Here is a 26,456-nt window from a genome sequence, read left to right on the forward strand (position 1 = left end):
GGAGTTTAAGTGTAGTGAGTGTAGGTACAGCTTTTATTTGTCGCCATGTCCAAAGCTTCACCTCTGAAAAGCGAGGCCTGCCATATCTATAAATCTATAAAGTCTGCCTTGAGGGAAGACTGACTCACACACTATAAATGTGTGTGCCTTAAAATCCAGCCACAGTTTCATGTCCCAGCCTTGGAGTGGCCCTTCCCCTTCTTTGGAAACCTCTGACTGTTGTTTGCACATGGGCTCAGGTGAATTTCAGGAATGGGACTCACCCTCCCTTCCCTCTCCCATTTCCTGTCACAATGTGAAGACATACCAAATAGGACAAATGTTGATAATACTCCTCATCATAAATCACCCCCCCCCCCCCAGGATATAATGAAAACATTGGCAAGTATTCAGAAACAAAACAGTGATTGTTTAGTCCAGTAATTTGTGAAGGAGAGAGAGATGAAAGAGCAGTGTGTTGTGACAGCAGCCATGCTAATCATACAGGAATCCACGGAGATTGAGAAATGTTGGGGAGAGGAGCGGTGGCGGTGGGTCAGACACCCACGCAAACAGTATTAGACACTTGCAATTCCAGTTTACCTGGACATTGATGGGAAGGTTTGAGATGGGGACCAAACTTTTTGCTGTTTTCTTTTCACTTTAACTGTCAGTGCTTTTACGAGACAACTAGTCACGCTCGGTTGTCCTAGCTTGCAAACGGAAGCGAAACCCCTGCATATCATAGGTGTGGCAGATCCAGTCTCCTGTTCAATATTAGGTCATTACATTGTTATTATTATGTTGGCTGGTTTGTGACTGTTATAGACACATCTACTGCCATCTGATCAGAGGGCACTCATACTTGTGTGACAGGACATGATTTTTTTTTTTCCTCCTAATGTATTATTTTTGTATAAAATTGAAATCAATCCTAAAATCATTATTTATACTTTCTGAGAAAATATTGATATTTCAAGTAAAAGTTTTTTTTTTCCAAAATGAATTTGTGGTTGTGGTTATTTTGTATGCCGGGATGAACTGTTGCTTTTAGCTCAAGGAGTTTTTTCATAATTTAAATCTTGAGACTTATTTTGTATTAAGAGGATGCTTGGCAGACTGGGGACAGCATAAATCCGTCCATGTCAAGTGTCACACTAATAATAATTGTTTTCTTAATGCTTGTGTTTGTGTGTGTATGTGTGACAGATAAAGAGAGTGAAACAGAGGTGAAAGACATATAGACAGAGATACAGAGAGAGATACAGAGAGATACAGAGAGAGAGAGAGAGAGAGAGAGTTTCTTGCCAGTAGAAACAATGAGCGACACAATGCACATAACCTTTGAGGCGGGCGGTGAGCTGTGTTGGTAAATCTCTGTTTATAGCCCTCTACAAAGATTTGTGGTATTGCTGTGTGATAAGAGGATAGCTTCTTTGAAGTTTTTGGATCTAAAGTGCATGGTGCCTTTCCAACATCAGGCACTATGCTAAGCAATCACTCATGCTCTGTAGCAACTACTATAGGTCTGAAACTAAGTTCATTGAACCTAACATGTTGATAGTAGAATTCATTTCAGTCTTTATGTGGTGATGATTTTTTGCTCACTGTAAAAAAAATTGTTTCAACTTAGAATCACAAGTAACCCAGCTGCGCTTGAGATTTTAAGTCAAGGTAAAAGGTAGCCTATATTTAAGTGAAATTAAAGTTGTACCAGTTTCAGTTCTAGCATATAGCCATCCACACATTTAATTGCTTATTTCATTACAATTTCTAAAACCTTATTCAGTAGTTCAGTAGGCTGTGTGTGTGGTGGTGGTGGTGGTTGTGTTGTTGTTGTAGGGGGCGGTGTGTGTGTGTGTGTGTGTGTGGTGGTGGTGTGTGTATGAGTGTGTGTTGGGGGGGCTCCATCCAGAAGAATTTCTCTTGTAGCTTATATTTCTGTAAATATTTGAACATGTTTTGAAGAAAAAAAAAATGTTTTTTTTTTTCAAGAATATAGGAGAGTGGCAGTTCAGTTGTAGCGTTGAATCTCTTGGTACCTGTGTGACACTCAAAGATGCCTTTTTTTTTCTCTACACATAGCCTAATATGCAATCAAGATTCTTTAAATATCTAGATCTACTATAATAAAAAATAAATAATAAAAACATCTGCCAAGGTAAAAATATCTAAAATATCTGATAGGCTACTATGTTATTAAAGTATTAACTTCCAAACCATATGAATAATTTACTTGTAAAAAAAAAAAAAAAAAGTCCTTGAGAAAAAGACTTGAGAACATTACTCAGCTTTGTGGCTCTTACAGGTTCAGTTTCAGTTTCAGTTTCAAAATAACAACCTATATTTCTCAGCATTAGTTCCCTGATAAAGCATGAAGTTGCTATAAATAGCCTAAAAAAATTTGGCTAGATAGATGGAAGTTTAATTTAATAGATGGAAATTTATCAGCAGTGTCCGTAGATTTCAATGGCCAAAATCCACATCTGAAAACAATAGTTCATAAACTTCAGCGCTCCAGGGGGACAAGCATGATGTTGCTCTGACACTCCTGAAAGTCGGCACAGTTTCAACCAGGAACACATGCTAGGCAAACATAACCAAAAGAGAGCGGGGAATCAAATTCAGACTGACTTTATACCAACTTTCACTAAACAAATCTTGGTATCTCTGGCTAGATAATGGCTTTTAGTTCAATTTGGTTGGTTTCAGTTGGCGTATTTCCTGCATGAGAAAAGGTGGACTGATGTTGAAAGTTAATGAAGGCAGTACCGCTAGGGATGTTTTAGGGCAGGCTAATGGAAATTAAGGGACGGTGAGAGCCCCCTCAACTAGGATCCAGCTGGAATCAGAAGCGCTTGAATTTGACAACACATGTAAAAGAAATTTAATCTGGTTAATTTGTCCTCATACATTCCAACAGAGTTACACAATACAGGATTGACACACTAGGTGCAGCACATAAGAGGACTTCACATATATGTATGACAGTATATACACAAACGCACTACAAGTATACTTCAAATATTTAAAGCCAAAGGAGTAACACACCAATAGTAACACAGTAGACATAGTGTGCCTCCACCCCCCCACCATTGCCTCAATATGTCACTGCTGAACGGAGGCAGCACCCTCAGCACCACAGACAGTGCCGTTTTCCCAGTGTAAAGCAGATAATTGACTGGGGAAGACAATTGCTGGTGGTTATCACGCCAGTTATATATTCAGCATATAGGGATCGAGCCACGGATCTGCTGCGGTCCTCTGACAGAAGAACCTGTGGCTCAACTGCTTTTTTTAGAGCCCATCTTGGAAGGTTGAAGTTATTTCAACTCAATCTGTGACTTGCTTAGTTTATGATTACTTCAGATGACTGAGCTGCAGTAGATCAGTTGTTTTGATGCCATCTTCTACAGTCTACATTGTGCAGCAGATATAGGAACAAGTCTAGAGAGTGGAGGACCTTGTTCATACTGGGTTTAGCTGGAGGCCAGCCGAGTCAGTCACGTCCCCCCGATGGTTGGATCTGGACTGGCTGTGGGCAGACCCCAGAGGAGGTCCAACGAGAAAGGTGAACATTAACCCAGGTCCCATTCTGGGCATCCCACTACTGTCTGCCACAACATGGGACGTACCCTCCTTCAAGAAAGATAGAATGACTAGAAATATGTGGCTTACGTTGCCTCGGATCTTACTTTGGTAGAATAGCAAGTTGTAATCTATCCATGCTTTCCATGTGTTTTTTCAGACTTCTAGCTGCTTTACAAAACAACAAGGATGGCATAATTGCTACTTTGTGACTCAAAGGAGAACAAACAGATGGTCAGAGTGAGGATGAGGAAATTAAGGAATCACAGTTAAATATAGTATTTTTCTCCAAACCACCACATAATTTTAGTCAGAAATGAGGACTTTCTCTGTAATGTAAATGTTTATAAAAGGTCTGATATTGTTTGATAGCATTCTTTGGCCTGTTCCGCTCCATATAAGATCATCCTAAAACTTTACTTTTTGCTTCTTCTGATGACAGCACAGCCACAAATAAAAAGTGCAGAAGGGCAAAATGATTGACAACCCAAACAATACAGTGGCCAGTAAGGTCATGGGACAATAAAGTCATATAATTACACATTGTAAGCTGCCCTATAATAGACAAAAGGGTAGATAGGGCCTGATAAACAATAGTGATGGCCACTGATAAGGAAGGACATCCACTCTGAACTTAAAGTTTGCACCATGTGAAACAAATATCATGAACTACAAACCTCACTGTTGGGGTTATCTTGTGTGAACAGTTTTTGTAAGCAGTAACAGGATTGTGCTTTACATCACTTGGTAATGTCCTAACTGAGCCTTTCTGTGCCTGGTTTGACAGCCTCCAATAGAGAAGCCCTGCTGAGGAAACCCTTGTAATCCAATGATGTTGCTCTATTTGGTTATCAATGAGGCCTTTGATTTTAGACCCAGGAAGCCTCTAAAGATCTGACCACTTCTCTTTTACTACTTTTCTCTAAAAGAAACCAAAAGACTGGGAGACTCATTTGCATCTGTTTTGGAGCACAGAGTTCACAATACAACACAACACTCTCTAAACATCAAGTTTAATTTAAGTGTGAAATAGACTATGTATAACAATTTGATGCATTAGCAGATTCTTGGATGGCTCTCAAGAACGCACTGAAGAATTTTTCGGTGGCAAACACAGTTTATGTTTGCTGATCAATAACTGATGATAGTGTTAGAATATATTGGTTGTGCCATGTGCCATTCTCCATGTGCTTTACTGTGAGCTGTGTCATTTGACTTTCTTTTATTCTGGTTTTGAGAGATAATTTGTTTGTTTAAAAAAATGTTTGTTTTATGTATCAAAAGCTCAGACAATGAATTTGAGAGTGAAAATAATGTTTTCAATCTAATAAATCATTCTGTAAACAAAGAAAGTGATGGGACAAATGTGTTTCAACAGGGGGCACCATAATGCAATCACAGATGGAGATTTCATCGTATTTCCCCTATACTATGTCTAGTACAACTCATTTGTAATTACAAGTTATAGCAGTAACATATAACAATATAAGTATTATTCTTTCTGTTATGTTAAGAATTATATTTCCACTGGTATGTTATTGGCTATGCAGAGATTTTACTTTTAAATCAAACTGGTGCAACTAATTTCTTATTGTTTTGAACTTAAAAACCAGCTTGGATTTACCCTTTATATCCTCTTTTCATAGAAACACACATGTGAATCAATTAAGGGAGAAAGGAGAAAACATTTTATTCAAATATTTCCTTCTCATGTTAATAAATTGATAGTTGACCAACATGCCGGATTACCAAGAGTCATTTTAGTGTTCGTGAACGCAACTCAAACATAACACTTCAGTCAACAACCACTTCCTCCCTTTCACACAGACGACTCAACCATCAGAATTAAGTTGTTGAAATTCCTGGCAGCCATCGTCTCCCAGGACCTCATGTTGCACAACCAAGGAGGCCCAGCAATGGATTCGCTTCCTGCAGTGACTGAAGAACTTCAGCCGGTCTGCAGGACAGTATTGGTTCAATTCTACTCTGCTACAAGAGAATCAATCATCACCTCCTCCATAACTGTCTGGTTCAGCACTCCATCTGTCCCATCAAAGAGCAAACTATCTGGGGAACAGAGAGGATCATTGACTGTCACCTCACCTCTCCTGAGGATGAGCGTGGCTCCAGGGCAAAGGAGCATACAGGGAAGGTCATGGCTGATCCCGCCCACCACCAACAGGACATGCTCCAAAAACTAACGCTGGGCAAACGGTGTCAGTCAAACCACAATGCCATCAGAAAAGTTTCACTGCGCTGTGCTGCGGCCCTCACCCAGCCACCAGCTTGACCCCCCTGATACTATGAGGCACACAAGTCGACCCAACAGTCACTTCTGAACTAGTCTGTCACTTTAGAAGTTCAGATTTTAAGTTATTTTTATTATATTTTAAGTCTACTGAACTTTTACATGTGAAAAGTCTCTGAAAACGCTCCATGGAACGACTACTACTACAACTACTGCTCCTAATAATAATAATAATAATAATAATAATAATAATAATAATAATAATAATAATAATAATAATATATTCATTCACATTTGTGTGCAATCTGATCAAAATATCGGTAACACTTTATAATAACCATCATTAATAAATGGTAAATTGATAGTTAATTAAACTTTAGTTAATAGTTATTTTACTGTTAACAAACAATGAAATGATCATTAATAATGTTTACTAATTATTAGTAATGCTATAATTTATGTTATTTTATCATTCGTTTGTGTAATATAAAATCATTTGTTTATAAATTATATATTGTATCATAGCTTTTTACCCTTTTTACCGTCTCTTATCAGCTATGATACAATATATAATTTATAAACAAATGATTTTATATTACACAAACTAATGATAAAATAACATAAATTATAGCATTACTAATAATTAGTAAACATTATTAATGATCATTTCATTGTAACTGTTAACTAAAGTTTAATTAACTATCAATTTAACATTTATTAATGATGGTTATTATAAAGTGTTACCAAAATATCACATTAGAATCACTTAAAATAAAGGGGTTGCCATAGATAACTACTGTAGTATTAATCAATAATAAAATAAACAAACATCATATGCATCATATCAGAGGTAGACAATATTGGCTGGCTGATATCCGATTTTTAATACAAAGCAATTATCGTCGCAATAAATCTGCAAACCGATATATCAGTCTAATTTTAATGTCTATTGCATGTATTGTGTGATGTAGTGGATTGTGTTTACTGTGGGAAATCTAATGTCCCTTACTATGTACATTGTGTCTGTTAATGTTTGATTACTTTGCTCTGTTTATGTTGTGTACACCAATTCACCAAGGCAAATTAAGTACATGTAGTTGTGCCTGGTGATTACACTGTTTACAATTCTGATTGTAATTACTTTTCACAACAAGCAGTATTTATTATAACTAGTAAAAACAATGTTTTATTATAACTAATTACTTGTATTGATTGGTAGGTATGTGATAAATTACTTTTTGGATGTAACGTCCCAGTTTGTTACCACCAACCATGCTGCATCTTTCTTTCCAAGTGAATACAGGTTATCATAGCAATGTAAAAGTGGTAAAAATATGATTAGAGCAGTGGTTTGAAAGATTGTGCTCTTGTTAGATGTAGGAATAAGGTGACAGAGAAAGAAATTGAAATGTAAGAACTCCAAAAAGAGGTACAGCATAGCAGATGCTCTATTAGAGAGTATAACTATTCGTCTGCTGCTGCAGTGTGGGGATGATGGAAGCGGATCTACAGATGCGGTGCAGTTGAGGACAGAAGAGGTCAACATGAGGAGCGAGCTGACACACAGGGAATAGAGGGAAGGGACAAAGAGACAGAAAGTGGAAGCTGCAGGGTGAATGTGGCCGTGTGTTTAGCAGTCCTAGAAGAATGGATACTACATCAACTCCAGCTGGGGCCCAAGGGGTTAATGGATAAGACTACCCAGCAGGGGTCAAGGGTCAGGAGGCCACTCTCTGCCAGGGCTAATTGGTCACTGCGAACAGAGTTTACGCCAACCTTCTATGGAGAAATACATACACATGTATGGAGCTGCTTTGACAGAGGAGTCTTCCATCAAAACCCTTGATCAAGGGATCCTCTGTTGTGCTCTTGCACAGTCATGGAGATCAGTCAGGCCTCGGCCGCAACAATCAGGACCCTTCACCGTACATCGCCACCAGTACCACCTACAGTGACAGCTAGGCCGGACAGTTGAAAAGATAGGTGGCCTTTGATCTTAACTTATTTTATTCAATGCCCTTCAATTCATTAGCATTCACATTTTTGGGGTTTGAAATTGAAAGTCATAGAAAAAAAAGGTGTCTGTAGTTTACATAGGTCAACAAATCTCTTGTTAATTCATTATAATGAGATTACTTAATTTGCATCAAACAAGTATCAGAATAATGTTACTTCTGTATGATACATATTTCTTGAGTATTCATGAGTATTCAAGTATTTCTTGAGTTTGTGACAGAAGAACCTTTAAATGATTAAAGGTTTAACATCATTATTATTATTATTATTATTATTATTATTATTATTATTATTATTATTATTATTAGTAGTAGTAGTAGTAGTAGTAGTAGTAGTAGTAGTAGTGGTAGTAATAGTAGGCTAGTAGTAGTAGTAGTTGTTGTAGTAGTAGCATTATTAGTATTATTAGTTTTGTATAGCACTTTTAACACACTTACAAGGTGCATTACATAGGATTAAATAAAACAAAAAAGATAAACATGCTTTGCTTACATTGGTGACAGTAATGTAAGCAAAGCAATGAATGAAAATTAAGTAAAATTACATAAAGGCAAGTCTGTAAAGATGAGTTGATCCTGTGATATAGCTTGGTGCCTGACCCATCCTTGTCTTAGACCAGTGGTTCTCAAACTGTTTCACGTCAAGGACCCCTAAACTGACACAAATTAGACCACGGACCCCCATTTAATAAGATTTTGTCCCAGGGTCCCCTATCTGATAAGATTTTTGCTTTTAGATGTTTTATTACAGAAAGTATATGAAACCCATGACCAAAATAGTGATACATTCTGTCATTGTGTTACTTATGGATGGAATTATAGTGAAAATAAATTATTCCCCTTTTTGCTGGGGACCCCCTGGAGCCCCCTCAAGGACCCCACTTTGAGAACCATTGTCTTAGACGTCGTCTTTAAAGGTTATATGGAAGAAATTCACTTTTTACTGCCCAAGGAAATCAATCTCACAAGATGGACTAAAACACAAGAAGCATGAGGCTTGTTTTTGTTTCTCTAAGTGGGAGTTTGCTTTTCTTTTTATTCATAGTATTGCCATGATGTCACATGTGGCATTTCCTACCAACATGGTGCTTTACCATATACACAGCTCACTGGGTGTGGCTGTCATTGGATTATAATCACCTGTTAATTTATTACAGTCACCTGTTATTTTCCTACCAAGATGGCCGTTTGTTGATGTAACAGAATGCTATAAATACCAGAGAGGAATCATTCAGTAGATATACGAGCATCAAACTATTATGGTAAACTAAGGATTAGGCCAAGTGTTTCAACTGAAACCCAACAAGACAAAAGTGCAAGTCTGTTTTAATTTGCCTGGGTCTCAGGATGAGTCTTAATTTGCTCTATTTGCATACCAGGCTGAAAAAGTTTAAGAAGCCCTGGTATAGAGGAATCCTGACAGATTGATGTTGTCATGCTGATGCTGTCACAGGCTCGGTGCTGGAGGGGTTAATGATTTATGGAGAATAGTGGGATGCCCAGAATGGGACCTGGGTTAATGTTCACCTTTCTTGCTGGACCTCCTCTGGGGTCTGCCCACAGCCAGTCCAGATCCAACCATCGGGGGGACGTGACTGACTCGGCTGGCCTCCAGCTAAACCCAGTACGCACAGCAGGGTGGGGACCCACACTCCGCTCTTAAAGGCCTGTGAATGGATTCAAAGGGCTGCGGAGAAGAGGAGGGAAAAGGAGAGTGACGAGACCTAATCATCTTTCACGAGTCTCAATAGAAGCAATCAACAGCAGCAAAAATAATCCAAACAGTTTTCATGTGCTCACAAACCTTAGACACAAGTGATAATTAGATGACATTATATAGAACTTATACACAACCTACTCACACCGCTCCACTGCGACTCCGATTGTAATTATATGTAGTTATGGAAGTGAATTAGGAATAGCTGCCCAGTAGCCGATGTAGGATGGTGGAAGTATACATGCAAAATTAAAAAATAGGTTGGTGGTAGTTTGTCAGTCTGCATTGCTCCCTCTGTCATGGATATGGACTCTGAATCATTATACTGAATAGACCTACAGTATAGAAAGGGTTGAGGGCAAACCAGGTGATGGATAGCAGTGTGGCTTGTCATCTACTCTCATTAAGCTGTAAATCTTTCACAACAACACCCAGTCAGACAATGGGAGAAGGGCTCATCCTTGTAACTCCACCTTGTCATTGGTGTAACAATGAAATTGCCAGCTGAATCGGTTTATGTGCCAGGCCACACAATGGCCTCAATACCTCAAGCAGCCAGTAAAAATGTTGGACAAATCATTAGGGGATTAATGCAGGTGCCATGAAATACAACAAGCAATTACAATATCAATTTATATAACATACTGCTAATGATTGCAATTCAGAGAGACACATCTAATGACAAAGCTGAAATAAATTGACTCAGCAAGAAGAGGAATAAAACAGCCTGTGCAGCAATACACAGACAGTGGGCCAGGTGCATAAAGATGGCTCCCTGTTTGACAGGAGAAGGAGGCACAGCAAATGCTGCATTACATGGTTGTTATGACCTAAAAATCCCATATACATAAATCTCTAAGTGCAGCGTTTTTATTTTTGCCATGGACAGTCAATTTAGCATTTTCTTGGCTAGGAAGTATTCTGCAACATAGATATAAACAGATGATTAGGGCTGCAACTAACGATTATTTTCATTGTCGATTAATCTGTCGATTATTTCCTCGATTAATCGATTAGTTGTTTGGTCTATAAAATGTCAGAAAATGGTGAAAAATGTGGATCAGTGTTTCCCAAAGCCCAAGATGACGTCCTCAAATGTCTTGTTTTGTCCACAACCCAAAGATATTCAGTTTACTGTCATAGAGGAGTAAAGAAACCAGAAAATATTCACATTTAAGAAGCTGGAATCTTGGAATTTTGACGTATTTTTCTTAAAAATGTACTCAAACCGATTAATCGATTATCAAAATAGTTGGCGATTAATTTAATAGTTGACAACTAATCGATTAATCGATTAATCGTTGCAGCTCTACAGATGATACACACACAGAGGACCCCCTGCCAAAAAAAACAACAACAAAACAAAACAAAACAAAAAACACTGGTACATTCCCATATCATTGCAAAATCTAAAGATATATGGTACAGAAAATCAAGATAAAGATACAGTATACGTATATTCGTTGTGCCCTATAAAGTGGATGTCCTATGTGTATCTATAGGCCTAGTGTACGGGGCCTGCAAGAAATTCAAAGTCTAATTGAAGCTGACATATCATTATTGTTTTTTGTGTTTTATATTACTATCACTTATGTTGCACAGCCTTGCATTGTTTTTTACTTGTCTCATCCCCATTAGACTTTTATCCCATGTCTCTGCAATTAAACATTGTGACATTTTCAGTTTGTTGCTGTTGAAAAATGGCTACAAAACCATTTTAAATGTAGTTTACTGACACCCTCTGCTGGGACATGCAGAATACAATCTTCCATCTTCATGCTTGTGATGGAGTTCCCTCACTTCCCTCACATCATGTTGTGTGGTGTGTGTTTTATTAATGTCTGTGCTTGTGTAACTTAGGAGGATTCACTGGTCTGCTGTTCTTGGCAGCCATGGAAGTCAGTCCGACACAAGGCAGGAGACATGGAGAAGCAGTTGGGGCAATACCACAAACAGGCATGCCGGCTGTCTATTGTTTGATGGTATTTAGTTTAGTTTTTTTATTTGACAATTCACTTTAAAAGTACAATTCCATGGTTGCAACACCAATGTACATGCACAATTAAAAGAACATCAAGGATAACACAAAAAAGTCACAGGACTAAATACTGCTAACATAACTGTTTCTCTGGATGTACTTACCAGTGTGTTGTAGTTCCTGATGTTTGGGTAAAAGAGTCCTACAGCAACTGAAGTTGAATTTATAGTTCTGGGTGCTCCCATTGGTAATTGAGTGGGGGACATATAGTAAGGTTTATTGTAGTTAGTAGGTCCTAAATTATTGTAATATATATGTATATACATGTCCCTGAGAAGAGTCTACCTATTACTAGTGTGTGGATCAAGGAGGTTCTATGTGGATAATGAGTGAGCCTAATGGCCTGTAGCTACAACAACACTGACATCTGCTGGCCGAGGACGCGCATTGCAGCAAACCGGAAGAGTCGGGTAACCGTCACTGCTGACGACATCTTCCTACTAGTGACTGCTGTTATCAAGATGGCGCTACGGCCAGGATCTGGGGGAGGCAGCAGGTATTTTAGCCTTTTAACATGAAATGTGTCCGAAAATTGTGTTTATTCATGAAATAGCTGCTTATGACACCCGCGTAGCGACACAGTGAGTGCCCAGAACGATGTAAAAGACAGTAGTAAGGGCTGTTTTGTTGTCGAGGCAGGGTGATGAGATGGCTGGTTGTCAGGTGTCAGAGCTGGTTGTGAAGCTAGCTAGCTGGTTCTGCTGCTAGTTTGTGTGTGTCAAAGCAAAGGAGGCTTCAGCTCTTACTGACTCCCAGCAAGCTTACCTGTCCATGTTGTGTCCACTTACCCACGTTGAAACGATCCAGATGTTGATAAATTAGACCAGTATGACAGTGATTGTCATTGCAGCTAACGGTAGCCAGTGTATGACATGATATTTGCAGAATAGAAATGCACTTCATAGTCAGGCTTCAGCCATATTAGTCAACAACTAGCAAGTACCAATACAGGCCTGTGGACGCCTGGTGGTGTCAGGCTATGTGTTATTCACAATGGCCTTATCAACCTTGAGTTTCTTACTAAGAGGATTTGTTTTGAGGATATTTAATAGCGTGTTAGTGCTATCAGCATTTCAGAAGGTGGCGATGATGGGACTTGAATCTGCTCTCATCTAAAATTGTCTCTCATACTCCAGCTGATTCTTCCATTGCCCAAAGCAAGGTAACTTGTGTTTCAGGCCTTTTCTGTTTTCAGTCTGCACAACTCTTTCTAGACTGCTTTTAGTGAATCTGTTTAATCACATAATCAAGTCATCCCTACCAGACATACTCTACATCTCAGGCCAGCAGATTTAGAGGTATCCCACATCATGTTGCTGTTATTGAAACAGTCATGAACTGCAGAGTAGATGAAAAGGCCAGCCTCATGATTCTTTCATAAGCTGAGCTTTAGCTTGGCCTGAGAGTTTGAATAATAAATATGTTCTGGCTCGACTGGCCAGGTGATACTGATACTACAGATGAAACTAAAGAAGCTAAGACTGTAGATTAGAATAACCTGAGTGTGTGGCGTTGGCAAAACTGCCTGGAAGACAAAGAGTGTGATATAAAGACTCTATGATAATTGTAGTTCTTATTTTTTGTATGCTGAGCATACTGTTGATGTCTGATCGGCAGTTGTTGACTTGTGCTATGGGTCTGGCAAGTCAGGTGTGTTGACCTGTGTTATGTGGACCGAATGCCTATAGAGTGTTTATCCACTGATCTTAAAAAACTTGAAAACTGATACAGAATGCCGATCGAATCCATTGCCTTTACAGGACAGAATAGATTTTAGACCAATAAATTAGGGTCTTTGACAAATGTGATTGAAATATTTTATATACAGTATTAGATATCTAACATCCTTTAATGTTTAAAAAGGCATAAACTGAAAATATTTGTGGCAGAGCACCTGCCACCCAGCCAAAGTGTTTTGGATAAGCACGCATGTTTTTCCCTCCTGATAAAAATTATTATGCTTTGCTTTGTTTGACTTTTGATATGTGAAACATAGCTTTGTATGAGATTGGTAGCCTCTTGTCTGATAGAAATACCATATTTTAGCCCGGTGCATCTGTTCTCTCCAACAAATTAAAATCTGTTTTCATCTTTCCTAAATATTACGTAGTATATCTTTGATATACAGATGAACAATCCCATGAGAAAAAGGTTCAGATACAATATTGGTAAAACTAAACTGTGTCTGCAGGCCAGAGTGGAAAGCCAGGAGATGGAGCAGTAGTGCAGCGTACAAAAGCCTAGCTTGTAGACTTAACAGCTGTAGTAAACCTTGCAGCTGTTTGGACACTTAAGATAAATTTTGTGGTAAATTGACCTAATAAATCCTGGTAAAGTAACATATTGAAGCGAAAGCTGTTAAATCACAGTTGCGGTGGCTGTATTTTCCCTCTGGAGTCTATGACAGAGATGTATGGTATCAGTCCTGTTTGGCCAACTGGTGGCTCCAGACGTCTCACTCTTCTGCAGACCGGGCGACAATATCTGAACTTGATGTCAGATGAGGTTCTGAAAAACATCCTTCTTGTCAACAGTGTCTCAATATTGCAGTGTGTGTTGCACAACTGGTGGTGTTTCTGAGCAGGAAATGTAACATTTCTAAATATCTACATCAATTGTGCAGTTGGCCTAAATTTAGTCACATGACATATAAATTTAATGTAACCTAAGACAGTCTGAGCTGTGGTTTATGTTGGGTCACAGGACTAGTTAGTCTTTGCCATGTTGTTATTTGGTAGCAGGGCAGAAACCTTTGTAATCCCCAAATTAATGAAGGAGCTCTCACCATTCTCTGTTGGTGTGGGTTCGAATGTGCTTCACTGGATCCCTGGATTAATATTGGCCACTTGATTGATTAACAGGAACCAAATCAGACGTTGTGTGGTGTAGTTACAGAATCTCATATGAGAATTTTCAAAGGGCGGGCTATATGTCATTTTAAAGGGGTGCTTTTCATATCTCCTTCAACTATAGAAACAGTTTCAGAACAAATTAAATGATTTTAGTTTATTTTAGTTTCTGACATTGACTGAAGCACCTGCCATCGCTGTTTCCCTGTCTTTCAAAATGGTTTGATGATGGCTGTTGGATGAGTACAGACCTTTTGCAAGGAAATGGCCTGCCTGGCTTCTGCAGCTGCTATCACTGCTGATCTCTTTCTGTGTTAATCTGCTAAGCCATGACCTGTTATTTGCTGCAGTACGGTGGGCAGTAGTGCTAGTGTTCCTATAAAAGCTTTTTTAAGCTGCAAATCTTAGGGTGAGCAGATGTGGGAATCTGAATCTGAATCCCTCCAAGTCAAACGTCATCGCTCAAGATAAAACCCATCATGTTATGTTAGCATTTTGTGTAAGTCAACCTCCTTGCTTAGGTTGAATATCACTGTAAGATGACTTTGTTTGATAGAGCGTAAACAATATGATCTATATTGCCTGGATAGCTTATTTAGTCATACAGCTTTATTTCACAAAGACTGTAGCCTAAACATTGGAGATGCCATTAAAAGTGTGACATATAAATACAGCTTCTTATTCTAGTTGCCCCATTTCTGACTTTATTTACAGTGTGATTTACTGGCTTAATGACATTTGACATTTGACATTGACATTGTCATTGTCACTCTGAAATATAACTTCTTACACCAGAACATATGTAGATATAACTAAAATTGAAATGGTCAAATAAATTGCTTATCATTTCTCTTAAAGCATCTCTCTTTGGCCATGGAGAGTTGCATAGTTCCATGTAGCCAATAGGGAATGTTTGAAATGTCTTGTAATGGGATCCCTGCCTCCCTGAATTTCCAATCCTATTTTGTAAAAAAAAAAAAAAAAAAGTAATATGATTACTATTATGATTATGCTGTAAACTTACAATAATCACTGAATTAATGCAGTGTTCTTGTCAGTAAAGAATCACCACTCCTTCATTTCTCAAACCCCCATTTGTCTGTGTTTGGCTATATGTAGAGTTTGTTGCCTCTTTCCCTCGAATAACTGACAACAGTGGGAGAGAAAGAATATGTGCGAGGGCTAGTGATTTATGCCTTGATGTTTTACATTTACAGCTACTAAAGTCAATATCGAAGTTGCCAATATTAAAATATTCACTCACTCACTTTGATTAGTGATGCTCAAATTCAGGAGTCAGATTTCTGGCCTGCATTGTGACTGATCTTTCTCTGGCCTGGACCTCTCTTCTGTTTGCCTCTGCAGCATCAGTTTCAGTCTGGAGGACTGAGTTGTTATAAATTATTAGACTATAGCCAAAGGCCTAGGTTAGCTCTGGTGAGGCAGACTTGGCCGAGTTATGGAGTCTTCTTATGATTATCTCCTGAAGGCTTGTTACTCAGCCTAGACCCAGCTACTGAATCTGAAGCTACAGAATCTGAGGTGCCTCTGCCTGTGGAAACTGTCTTTGATGTTCCCTCACCTGCCTGTTTAGTAGCTGGTGCTGTTTCTGCTGCTGTTCAGCTAACATGTTAAAATCTCAATTGATTAGAATCTGAAAAATCACTTAATGTGCTTGGGTCTTCCCGATATAAATGAGGCTATTACTAAACCGCTTTTAATCTGCAGAGCAAAGGCTCACTGAGAGGCACATTCTGTAACTGCTGCTTTTGAAGCAGCTTGTTTGCTGATCTATAAATGCCATCTGAGCAACAGCAAAGTTATATTGGATCAATTTTTCTTCTTACCTGTCAGATTTAGTGCTTGCGGTCAATGCAGTATTTATTCATGCGGTCTCTAAAATGCACTGAGCTGGAACAACAAGATACACATTGCATTCAGATGTCTAGTCTAACTCAACAAAACAGCAAAAGACCAAAAAGACACGTCAAAACTGAACAGAAAAAAGCATCCTCCAGTGAGTGTGTGCACAATTTCAATAATGTAATAGCACAATATTGAATAACAAACAAGACATGTATTTCTTATTCAATATTGTGTTGCTTCAAATTAAGATACTCTTAATTAGAATTACAGCACAGGCAGTTACAATGAGCCATACATACAAAATGAAACCAAAACCCACAGAAAAACCATGAGAGGCACCAAGTTTCAGATCTCATTCAGATTTGTGCCATTGCAGTGTGCCTGTTATAGGCCTTGAATGATGTTTTATTTGATAGAGTGCCGAAATAATCATAAGAAACAATCACTGGTTACAAATTCAGTGATTATTATTTATTTTTATTATGGCTAAAGACAATTGCGATTCTCATTTTACATGTACTTCTGAAATGAATTCCCTCCCACTTTTTCACATGCAGTATATGTGTGGAAAAAGCACAGTTGAAATTAAGTCATGGCTTTCAGGCTGCATTGTTGTAGGCTGCATAGGACATGCTGTTTCTGTAGCTCACATCATGAGTTCAAAATATAGAAAACTCACAGCCTACAGCGTTGTCTGCATGCCGCATACATGAGACTAGTTTGAAGCTCATACCCTGTGTTTTTCCTTTTCCAGTTTTATGTATCCTGTTGGAGGGGGCATGGGACCTCCACAAGGTGAGTCATTCTTCAGTCAACATTAGTTTTCTATATTCCTCCAGGCTCGCCTTTTGATATCTGCTTCATTTTCCTCAGAGGCTGGACCATGGGGTGAGATGTGTGCAGCCAGACAACTGCATTTGAATTATGCGTTCTGACTTTTTATTTGAATGTTGGCATTTGAATCTGAATTTATACAAACTGAACTTGAGCCTGGATGTATTGCTTGATTTAGCAGCTAGTGGGCCCTTTCAGTATTGTACAGTCAGATCCTGACCAAAAAAAAATGTTTTCCACCTGTTCAGATAAACATGGGAGAGGAAAATAGCCTCAATACCTTTTCTAGATATTTGGATCGACCAAGAGAAGCCAGATTTTTTTCTCTTGCCTTTCAGGGCTTCCATAGACAGTTTGATTATATCTGCAAGCTATTGCTTTTCCTAATTCAAATTCAGTTGTCTGGTGGCCCAAATCTCACCCTATACTGCACTCACTCACTAATTGACTAGACTACAAGTAGATGGTAGTTGAGTGGCCTAGACTGTAAAGGCCACTGCCGAAGCAGCCGCAACATGTTTTTGTTTTGCTTGGACATTGCAGTGTAAGATCAGCGTAACTTATGTCATTAGGCATAAGTAGTCGTTAGCAAGGAATTAACACATTTGAGCGTATGCCATTGTTGTCCATGCCTGTACATTGCTTGGCTCAGACGTATTATCATTTAGCCATGCACGCTCTTCATATTTAGGTTGTTTGTTGACTTTGCAGTAACACTCCTCATAAACCATACACACACTATTGTGACAAGCGTCTCTCAGGGGTCATTACATGCTCCCGTTGGCAATGTCATTTTAGTGAGACAAATTAGAATGCATGCAGCCTCCTAAACAAGCCATTTATTCAGCCTGGTTGAGCCCTAACATGGTGAATCATCTGGAGGCTCATCTGGAGGCTCCAGTAGGACTGGCTGCTCAGCTCTGGCTGTCTGCTATAGCATCTGTGAAAACAAACACAAACTTTTCCATTTTTTCTTTCCTTCACTCTTCCTGTTTTGCTCTGAGCTGTCACAGTAGTCACCAGAAAAACAGATTTGGTTGTTGCTGAGCCCATGTCTTTTTCCAACTGTCCAGGAAATTGATTTGCAATCCTGAATCTATTCTGAGGGCTTTCATCCTAACTCCAGACTTGTATTAACTTTTTTCTTCTCTGAATGTTCTTTTGATGGGGCTTACTGTCATGCTTCAAGTAATTGAGTATTATCCCAATAGTTTTTGGTGCCAGTTGTTATATGCAAATGTCCACCTGATATATGCTAATGTATGATGTGTGTGTTTCTGCAGGCATGGTACCCATGCAACAGCAGCAGCAGCAGCAACAGCAGGGCTTCCCAATGGTCCAGGTCATGCAGCCTAACATGCAGGGCATGATGGGAATGAACTTTGGGGGACAGATGCCTCCTGGTGCCATGCCTATGCAGGTGAGATTGTGTGTCTGTGTTTGGGTTTAATGTTGATCATGTATTGCTGCAGTGTTATATAATGCCACTTTAGATATGTAATAGTCAGATTTATCTCACTGGTACTGTGAACGCTTGAAGATTGAAACAGAAGAATTCAATGTTCAAGCATTAGTTATATTATTTGGTAAGAGTCAATGCACAACAACCATTGTGTGTAAAGTGTATCACAAATCCCTGCCGATTTGTGCTTAAAGCTGATGCTTGATGCAGTCTTTGAAATAATATTACCTGTATTTGCTAATGTAGTTTAGATGCATTTTACTGAGGACTATTTTTATAGAACAAATGCTTGCATTTGGAAATTTGAATTTTTTTGTTGCAGTGAATAAGAGACTTGCTAAGGTGGGCTGCCATTGATTAATACATATAACTGAAACACTGTTGTATTGATTTCCACTGAGTTTATTAGACTTAAGTGCTGGGTTTTAGGGTTCCTCCCACCCTGTTAGCTTCCAAATTCATCTGATTACAAATTGCCTTAAAGATCAACGCATAAATGGGAATGCGTCGCAGACTGGTAACCTTTAATAAGACTTTTGTCCATTAACGTCGCTTTGAAGTGCATTGATTGCACCATAAGAATGCTAATGACTTTTCTGAGCTGTTTGTTGTTTCAACCAGGGCGGGATGGCTATTGGGATGCAGACCCCTGGGATGCAGTTCATGGGCCAGCCACAGTTTATGGGCATGAGGGCTCCAGGGCCCCAGTATACTGCGGACATGCAGAAACAAATGGCTGAGGAGCACCAGTAAGGCCTCTTTACTCTTTACACTAATAACATGGTTCTGTATGTCTGTCATGTGGAATATGTGTTTTCATTCATGCTCACATCTGCGTCTGTACAATATACTAAGGCTTGTAACCAGTTCAAAGAATGGAAACGAGAACTGAACAGAATTTCATAACAGGAATGAAAAAGAGACCATCATTTTTAATAATGTTCCAGAACAAAAACTTTATTTTGAAATAGTATAACACCTATTGCTGGGCAGCAGGGTGGAATGTGTGTGTGTGTGTGTATATGTGTGTGTATGTGTAGGCTATGTGTATGTTACCCCTTTGCTTACATAGTATCACCTATTCTCTGTCACTCTGTGCTCTGTAGAAAGCGTCTGGAGCAGCAGCAGAGGATGCTGGAGGAGGACAGGAAAAGGAGGCAGTTTGAGGAGCAGAAACAGAAGCTGAGGCTGCTCAGCAGTGTCAAACCCAAGGTGAGCCTCTCCCCACCAGCCCTCCCTGCTCAGCTGACTACTGTGCCGGCATACCCAGTGGGATCGCACTAGTCTGTGTAACCTCTAACTGCTCTCTATTGTATTGTACTCAGACAGGGGAGAAGAGCCGTGATGATGCCTTGGAGGCAATCAAAGGCAACCTGGATGGTTTCAGCAGAGACGCTAAGATGCATCCCACTCCGTCGTCGCAGACCAAAAAGCCAGGTACCTTCACCCGAACCCTTTTAGTTGTGGTCCCTGGGCTTTTTCCTTTTGTGCCTCTCCATCAGGAGTCCATATCCAGATCTGCTCCCTGTAGCCCAGCTGAAAAGCGTCCCTCAGAGAATAATAATTGGATTAGAGGCAGGTCAGCATGATGACTGGTCGGCTGGCAGCCAGACAGGCCAAACTAGGGCGTCTCTGTTTCTGAGTTTAACATATAGAGTGCAGATTCCTGATCACATTCTTTTATCACATAATTTTTTCAGTTTCTCACCTCATCTGTACACCTGTCATTATTGTCATTATGCTCACTATTATGCAGTGTCTTTAATTTTACATCTACATCTTTGTTTACAGCATCTGTTTGTGAGACCTCAACTGTCACTTTTTCCTGAATTCGTTACTCTTAGAGTCTTAAAACTGTAGATTTCCCTCACTTACTTATTCTTGTGCATTTCAGAAAATTGTAGTTGTGCATTTAATAAAGTTAGCCCAAAGTAACCAAATACTTATGGGTTATTATTCCAGTGTTGATGTTTTTAGATAAATATGTTTCAAATTTTAAATATTGATGATCAGTATTTCACAGTGAAATCATATTTTTTTCACCTAAATATGAATTAAATATGTCAACATTTTGATTAAATTTGCAGTACTACAATTTCTGGTCTTGCACGAAATAGTCTCAATCTCACTCCTGCGATGTGCAGCCTTTAATTCATTCTCCATTGTAGTATGTGTCATGTGCTGTGCCATCATCATCATTATTTCTTCATTTTTGCAGAGTCATCGCCATCACACTCGTCTGTCACCCCTCACTCCCTCCCCCCTGCTTTCCCCGAGGATGATGACGAGTTTAGTGACTTTATTCAGGGGCCTGTAGATGCCTCTGTCTCCTTCCCCTCCTCCTCCTCTTCCTCCAACTTACACCTCTCCTCTCAGGCCCAAGTCCAGCCTTCATCCCCTTCCCTCAAGGCAGGTCTGTCTTCTTCCTCCTCCTCCTCCATCTCTCAGTCCCTCCCTTCCTCTGTGCCCATTCCCACTGCCACCCAACACTCTGCTGTCAACACCAGCTCCCAATCTACATTTCAAGGTAACTGTTCTTTTGCTTTGTCGACCCGCCCTGCCCTCATCTCCATAATTTATAGTCATTTACACTGTAAATGAGTCTGGAGGATTTGTTGATTAATAGTGCTGCTGCTGCTGCTGATGCAGAATGTTTATACTGGTACCTCAGAATTTTGGTTTGGTCTTGGCCTGCTTTGCTGTGTGAGAGCATGCAGACGGCTCAGCAGATGGCCCCATTACCTAAGCCTTAAAAGCAACCAAATATTACAGACTAAGCAAACAACAAAGGTGTATGATCCAGGATAAACCGAACTTGCTTCATCATTAGAAAACAGAAAATGGAGAAATCTGTGTGTGTTAGAGTATCTCTCAATCAGTGTGAACCATTGCAGCTGAATCATCCATTGATTCTGAGTAGGCAGTTAGTTTAAGGACAGGAGGCTTGTTCATGGTGGGCACACTGGTAGGAGACTGTGGGTCTGCATGTCATCTGACGTCTAATCTCTCGGATGAGCAGCTGTGTTCCCTGCTCTGTGACAGACCCATGGCCTATAGACTATGACTGACAGGACAGACAGATCAACTCCCCCCCCCTCCCTCCAGAGAAATCCAGCAGCTAGGCAGCCTCAGAGCGCAGCATCAAATGTCATCCCCAGTCCTTTGAGGAGTTTGTGACCTAGTTGTTTAACATCTGGAATAAGCAGATTAGTTGGCCTGCTCTTTGACGTCTCGCCACTGACCTGAGAAGCGACACCTGAGGAATGTTGTTGTGCAGCTTCCTGTGCGAAATAAACCAGGTTTTGCTTACTCAAATACTGTAGTATCAGAATTGCTTCTATTCACCAAGTATAGGGTACGTAAGAAATTTGACCTGGTTAATTTGTACTGACACATTATAAGACAGTTACTTAATACAGGATTGAGACAAGATGTACTGTATGACCGTAGACAGTATTAAAACAAAAGAAAGAAGAAACTTGCCCTGCTATGGATAGCTGGAGTATGATATCAAGAAGCTGTGTTCCTCGTCCACCCCTCTAGGCCCGTCCCTGGAAGAGAAGCTATTCTCCTCGTGTGATCTTACAGCTGATAAGAAGGCCCAGGTTAGCTTTAAATCCCAGCAGTGTTTGGCCGAAATGGGTCCTAGAGCTCAAGTTGCAGCCCAGTTTCTATCCAGCACCAAAGCACGGAACTGGGCTCACGCCTCTGAGGACTTGAGTTCTGTCTTCGCCAAAGAAATGCTACCCGAGGCCCCAGTGCCGGCGCCCGCTGTCCCCTCATCCGCTGCTGACTCATCCCCTCAAACCAGTAGTGACAGTGGTGAGAGAAGTGCCTGTTTATTAGCCTTTCACTGCCTCTCCCGCTCTCTCTCTCTTGCTTTGCTGCAGTATTAACACACCATCAAGGTAGGGCATGTGTTTATAGCGTTCTTTCTATCCTGGGTAAATATTTCCACTCTTTCTAAACCTGACATCATAATTCTGTGCCCTTTACGCCAACCTAATCTCTCAGATTTCTTTGAGGAATAATTGGATTGTACCAGATTCAGAACTGGATGTGATTTGAGACTTCTTGTGAGTAATAGCGTATCACGCTATTGTAGCTGATGTGATGCTGAATGAGATCACGCTGACATTTTCTTCACCTCCCAGATCAGTGTGGATGGGTTTGATTGTGAGGTACCCCGCCTGGTGTCTTTACATCTTGTCCTAAGCCTCGCCTCTACTCTCCACTGTGCCAACTTCATACCTCTGTCACTTCAGGCCAAATCTCATTAGAGGGCTTTCTCATGTTGGCCCTCTTCTGCACACAGTGTGGAAATGGACTGTGTCTGTAGAGGTCCTGGGGTAATACCTGCTGACTCAATAAGCTGCCGTCTGTTCCCTTGCTGTGTAACACCCTCCCAGAGAATGACCTCTGGCGCATGCTGACTGCTTTGGTTTAACAGGGATGCGCATGGATTGGCCGGTGCCACTGGGGGCCCAAATGTACTCCAAGCCTGATTTTGCATGCCACTCTGCTACTCCTCTGTGCTCTCATTTGTTTTTCTGTGTCTATGTCCTCGGTGTCATCAAGGGAAATATAGTGGCTCATCATGGAGACCAGGGAGATTTGTAATAAGATTCATTTAACTGCCCAAGACAGTGGAGCCTGTCTGATGGGAGGATTATGTGCAAAGTAGCTGCTAAAGTAAACATCTGTCTTGCAGATATAGTGTTAGGGGCTCAAGGCAAGCCATAGCTTTTTCAAAATCCTTGTTAGTTTATTTTTTTTTTTTGCAAGTGCTTGCATGTGCATATAAAGAACTAAGTAAGCCTTAGTCTGTTGCAAAGAGGATTTGGGTCAGTGTCAGTAGTTAAGTGAGTCTTGTTTATTTTTATTACAAGGCAAAGTCAAACACTTCTCCCTGAGGAACCGTCACAACAGTCGGTAATGGCTCAAGGACTGATTTATAGGTGTCTGAGGTAGCAGGACGCTTAGTGAGTCAGTGCAGAGAAGCATTACATCTGCACCGAGTCATCCAGACATCAGGTGCATGATGCTATTCTAGTTTTTCAGTTTGATACAAGGAGGGTTTGGCTGCCAAGAGACTTGGCAAATAGTATGCCAGGACGGAGATTGTGCTGTAACAACTAACTCTGTGTGTCTCTTTGTTTGTGACAGCAGGTGTTGGTGTGTACCCCCAACAAGAGCACATCCAGCCCATGCTGCCAGGCTGGCTTTACAATGACAGCCTCATCCCAGGTAAACATTTGCACTGGAATAGATCTGTGTTCATATTTGACATTGTGCTGTATTTTGTGAAAATACATGAAGCAACGCTGTCTTTTTGCTTTCAAAGTTGCGTCATTGCTATCCAATTTAATATAGTATTTTGTTGGTATTATTTTGTCTGTATGTCTTTAGCATACGTGAATATTTTCCTTTTTGTTTCTACATCCTCAGAAATGTTCAAAAAGGTCTTTGAATTCACCATGACTCCGGCAGGGATCGACACAGCCAAGCTCTACCCCATACTCATGTCATCAGGCCTTCCCAGGGAGGCGCTGGGGCAAATCTGGGCATCGGCCAACCGCACAACACCCGGCATGCTGACCAAGGAGGAGCTGTACACTGTACTTGCTCTAATTGGTGTAGCACAGGTAGACGCTGGCATCAAAGCAAATGATCCACTTAGAACGACTTCACTAATCATCCCCCATGGTTTCCGCAAAGCCTTGCCATGAACTCCACATTAAAATTAGATGGACTTTTTTGGAAATAGGGCGAAAGGGACAGCGCTGTTCCTCAGCCTAGAGCTTGTGTGGTATTGAAAGCTGAATATGCCTAAGTCCCTCTCAGTCGAGTTTGGCGGCAGGCCTCTTATCATCCTCAGCCTGGTCCTGTCACCACCACCACCCCTGGGAGAATGCAAATCTGTAGGCAGCTCACGACACACTGCATGCCACAGCTTCCATGCGAGGAATAATAAGACACCTTTTGTGATGTAAATGTTCAAGGGTCTTAAAACACCAGCGCAACAAGGTGCTTTCTTTTGTGTGGTGGAAAAAATTCTGAATCTGCCAGTGACATCTGTTAAAATGAAACTTGACTTCATTGAATAATTTATATAAAAACATCACAGTCTTTTTCCTAGTGGACCGAATAGATGATTACATTGGATAAAATAGGGTCAGAATAGCCATGATGTCCTGATACCCTTGAATTATGATTAAATTGCTTTTGGCAGAAGAGCGTGTTCACTAAGGCTGCCTAATGAACCATTAAAATTTGACAAGTCAGTTGCATCAGAACCTGTGTTTTTATGTGCAGCTTTTTAACAAATGATACCTGAGAGTCGATGACAGTATACTAAAAGTCAATGTTACATCCTTTTTCCTCTGTTTCAGAGTGGGCTCCCAGCAATGAATGTGGAAATCCTGAGTCAGTTCCCTTCTCCGCCAGTGCCCAACCTACCTGCCCTGGCCATAGCCATGGCCCCCGTCATGCCCCAACACCAGCAGGCCATGATGACCCAGCCCCCGGTCCCCGTCTCCATGGCCATGCCCACACCAGCACCACCAGTCATGGGCATGACACCTGCAGCTCCGGCTCAAGCACTCCCGAACACCAATTTCATCACCAATTTCCCCCCAGTACAGGTAACATAACAAAGCTTTCACTTTTACCATTTGCTATACATCGTAAGTCTCATCTTTGGACATTCACTAAGACATTCTTGACTTAGGGAACCAAAGCCGATGACGACGATTTCCAGGACTTCCAGGAGGCTCCCAAGCCAGGAGCGGAAGACCAGGCCTTCACAGACTTCCAGGGGGAGTCAGGTGGAAGCTTCCCCACCACCATCGCACCTCAGCACCAGAACAGGTACAGACTGACACCGAGAGACTTGGAGCACAGTGAAGATGTTGAGTTTATAATGAAAGAAATATGCAGTTTCAGGATCCTGAATTGTCTTTCTATCTTTATTATTCTTCTACATTTGGAGAGAATAATATGTAAAGAGTATTGCGGTGATGAGGTTCTGACATTCAGCACTCGGTGGTTATTTATAGTTTAGTCATTCTGCATAATATTAGTGTCTCCTGCGTTGTCTTGGGAACCCTACAATCATACACAGTCTCTTAATAGCTTGTAATAGCCTCCCCTGCATAACAATGACTCTGGGTCATCTCTTAATGAATTCATTTCAGTGGACAGTAGATAAGCTCATTTCTTTATATTACTTTTTGAAGCCCATGTGGAGAGTCTGTCGTGTCTCAGTGAGAGGGAGCTGAAAGGCAATTATCTTCTGAAAGAGAATGCAGAACTAAAGTATCTCACATCTGAGTGGCGTAGTCTTTACAATTCCTTCCCCTGTCTCCCCCACAAAAAAAATACAAGACTGTTTCAGCAATGTAACGAGAATCCCCCACAGTCTAAGATCGCTGTCTAATTAAAAGTAAGACTGAAAAGTCCATGTTGGGTAGTCAGCCAGAATTGGCAGGCATAACTTATTGTCAGTTGTCTGGCAGAGAAAAGGCTTTGAGGAATATGATATTAGCTGGGTCTCTTGTTCCTTCTTCTTGGTTTATGATTCCTTTATGTTATGATTCCTTTATCAGCCCCGGCTGTTTGCAATGTAAAGCTCTGCAGGATCTTTATACAAGCATACATTCTTGCATTCTTGGATGTCAAAAGCATACAGAAAGAAGAGACAGAATGAGAATATTTTCTGTCTATATCAGATGCATAGGTAACATTTTTCATACACAGTGAGCTCCATAAGAATGTGGACAGTAACGCATTTAGGGAGGTTTGAGGTTTTGGATGGGATATGGCACAATGACCATATAAAGGTGCAGAGGGTCCGCTATT

The 26,456-nt window shown here is 40.4% G+C and overlaps 1 protein-coding gene across 6 annotated transcripts in view; it reads left to right on the forward strand.

Annotated features, from left to right (window-relative positions):
- The first annotated feature begins 12,046 nt into the window (after positions 1–12,046).
- synrg (synergin, gamma) overlaps positions 12,047–26,456 on the forward strand; it is a 36,611-nt gene continuing 22,201 nt past the window's right edge. For 3 of the 6 annotated variants that reach the window (XM_071527122.1, XM_071527124.1, XM_071527126.1), the window contains exons 1-12: positions 12,047–12,081; positions 17,055–17,095; positions 18,418–18,554; positions 19,218–19,345; positions 19,703–19,808; positions 19,922–20,033; positions 20,815–21,123; positions 22,140–22,418; positions 23,763–23,843; positions 24,045–24,241; positions 24,989–25,240; positions 25,327–25,466. In XM_071527122.1, the coding sequence (XP_071383223.1) occupies positions 12,047–12,081; positions 17,055–17,095; positions 18,418–18,554; positions 19,218–19,345; positions 19,703–19,808; positions 19,922–20,033; positions 20,815–21,123; positions 22,140–22,418; positions 23,763–23,843; positions 24,045–24,241; positions 24,989–25,240; positions 25,327–25,466 (1,817 nt within the window). The remainder of the gene's footprint in view (positions 12,082–17,054; positions 17,096–18,417; positions 18,555–19,217; positions 19,346–19,702; positions 19,809–19,921; positions 20,034–20,814; positions 21,124–22,139; positions 22,419–23,762; positions 23,844–24,044; positions 24,242–24,988; positions 25,241–25,326; positions 25,467–26,456) is intronic. The other 3 variants (XM_071527123.1, XM_071527125.1, XM_071527127.1) reach the window with 2 other exon arrangements.

The sequence above is a fragment of the Centroberyx affinis genome, unplaced genomic scaffold (genome assembly GCF_046629955.1).
Source record: "Centroberyx affinis isolate AG114_WGS23_722 - 3 ecotype Tasmania unplaced genomic scaffold, CSIRO-AGI_Caff_v1 ptg001494l_1, whole genome shotgun sequence".
Classification (NCBI taxonomy): Eukaryota; Metazoa; Chordata; class Actinopteri; order Beryciformes; family Berycidae; genus Centroberyx; species Centroberyx affinis.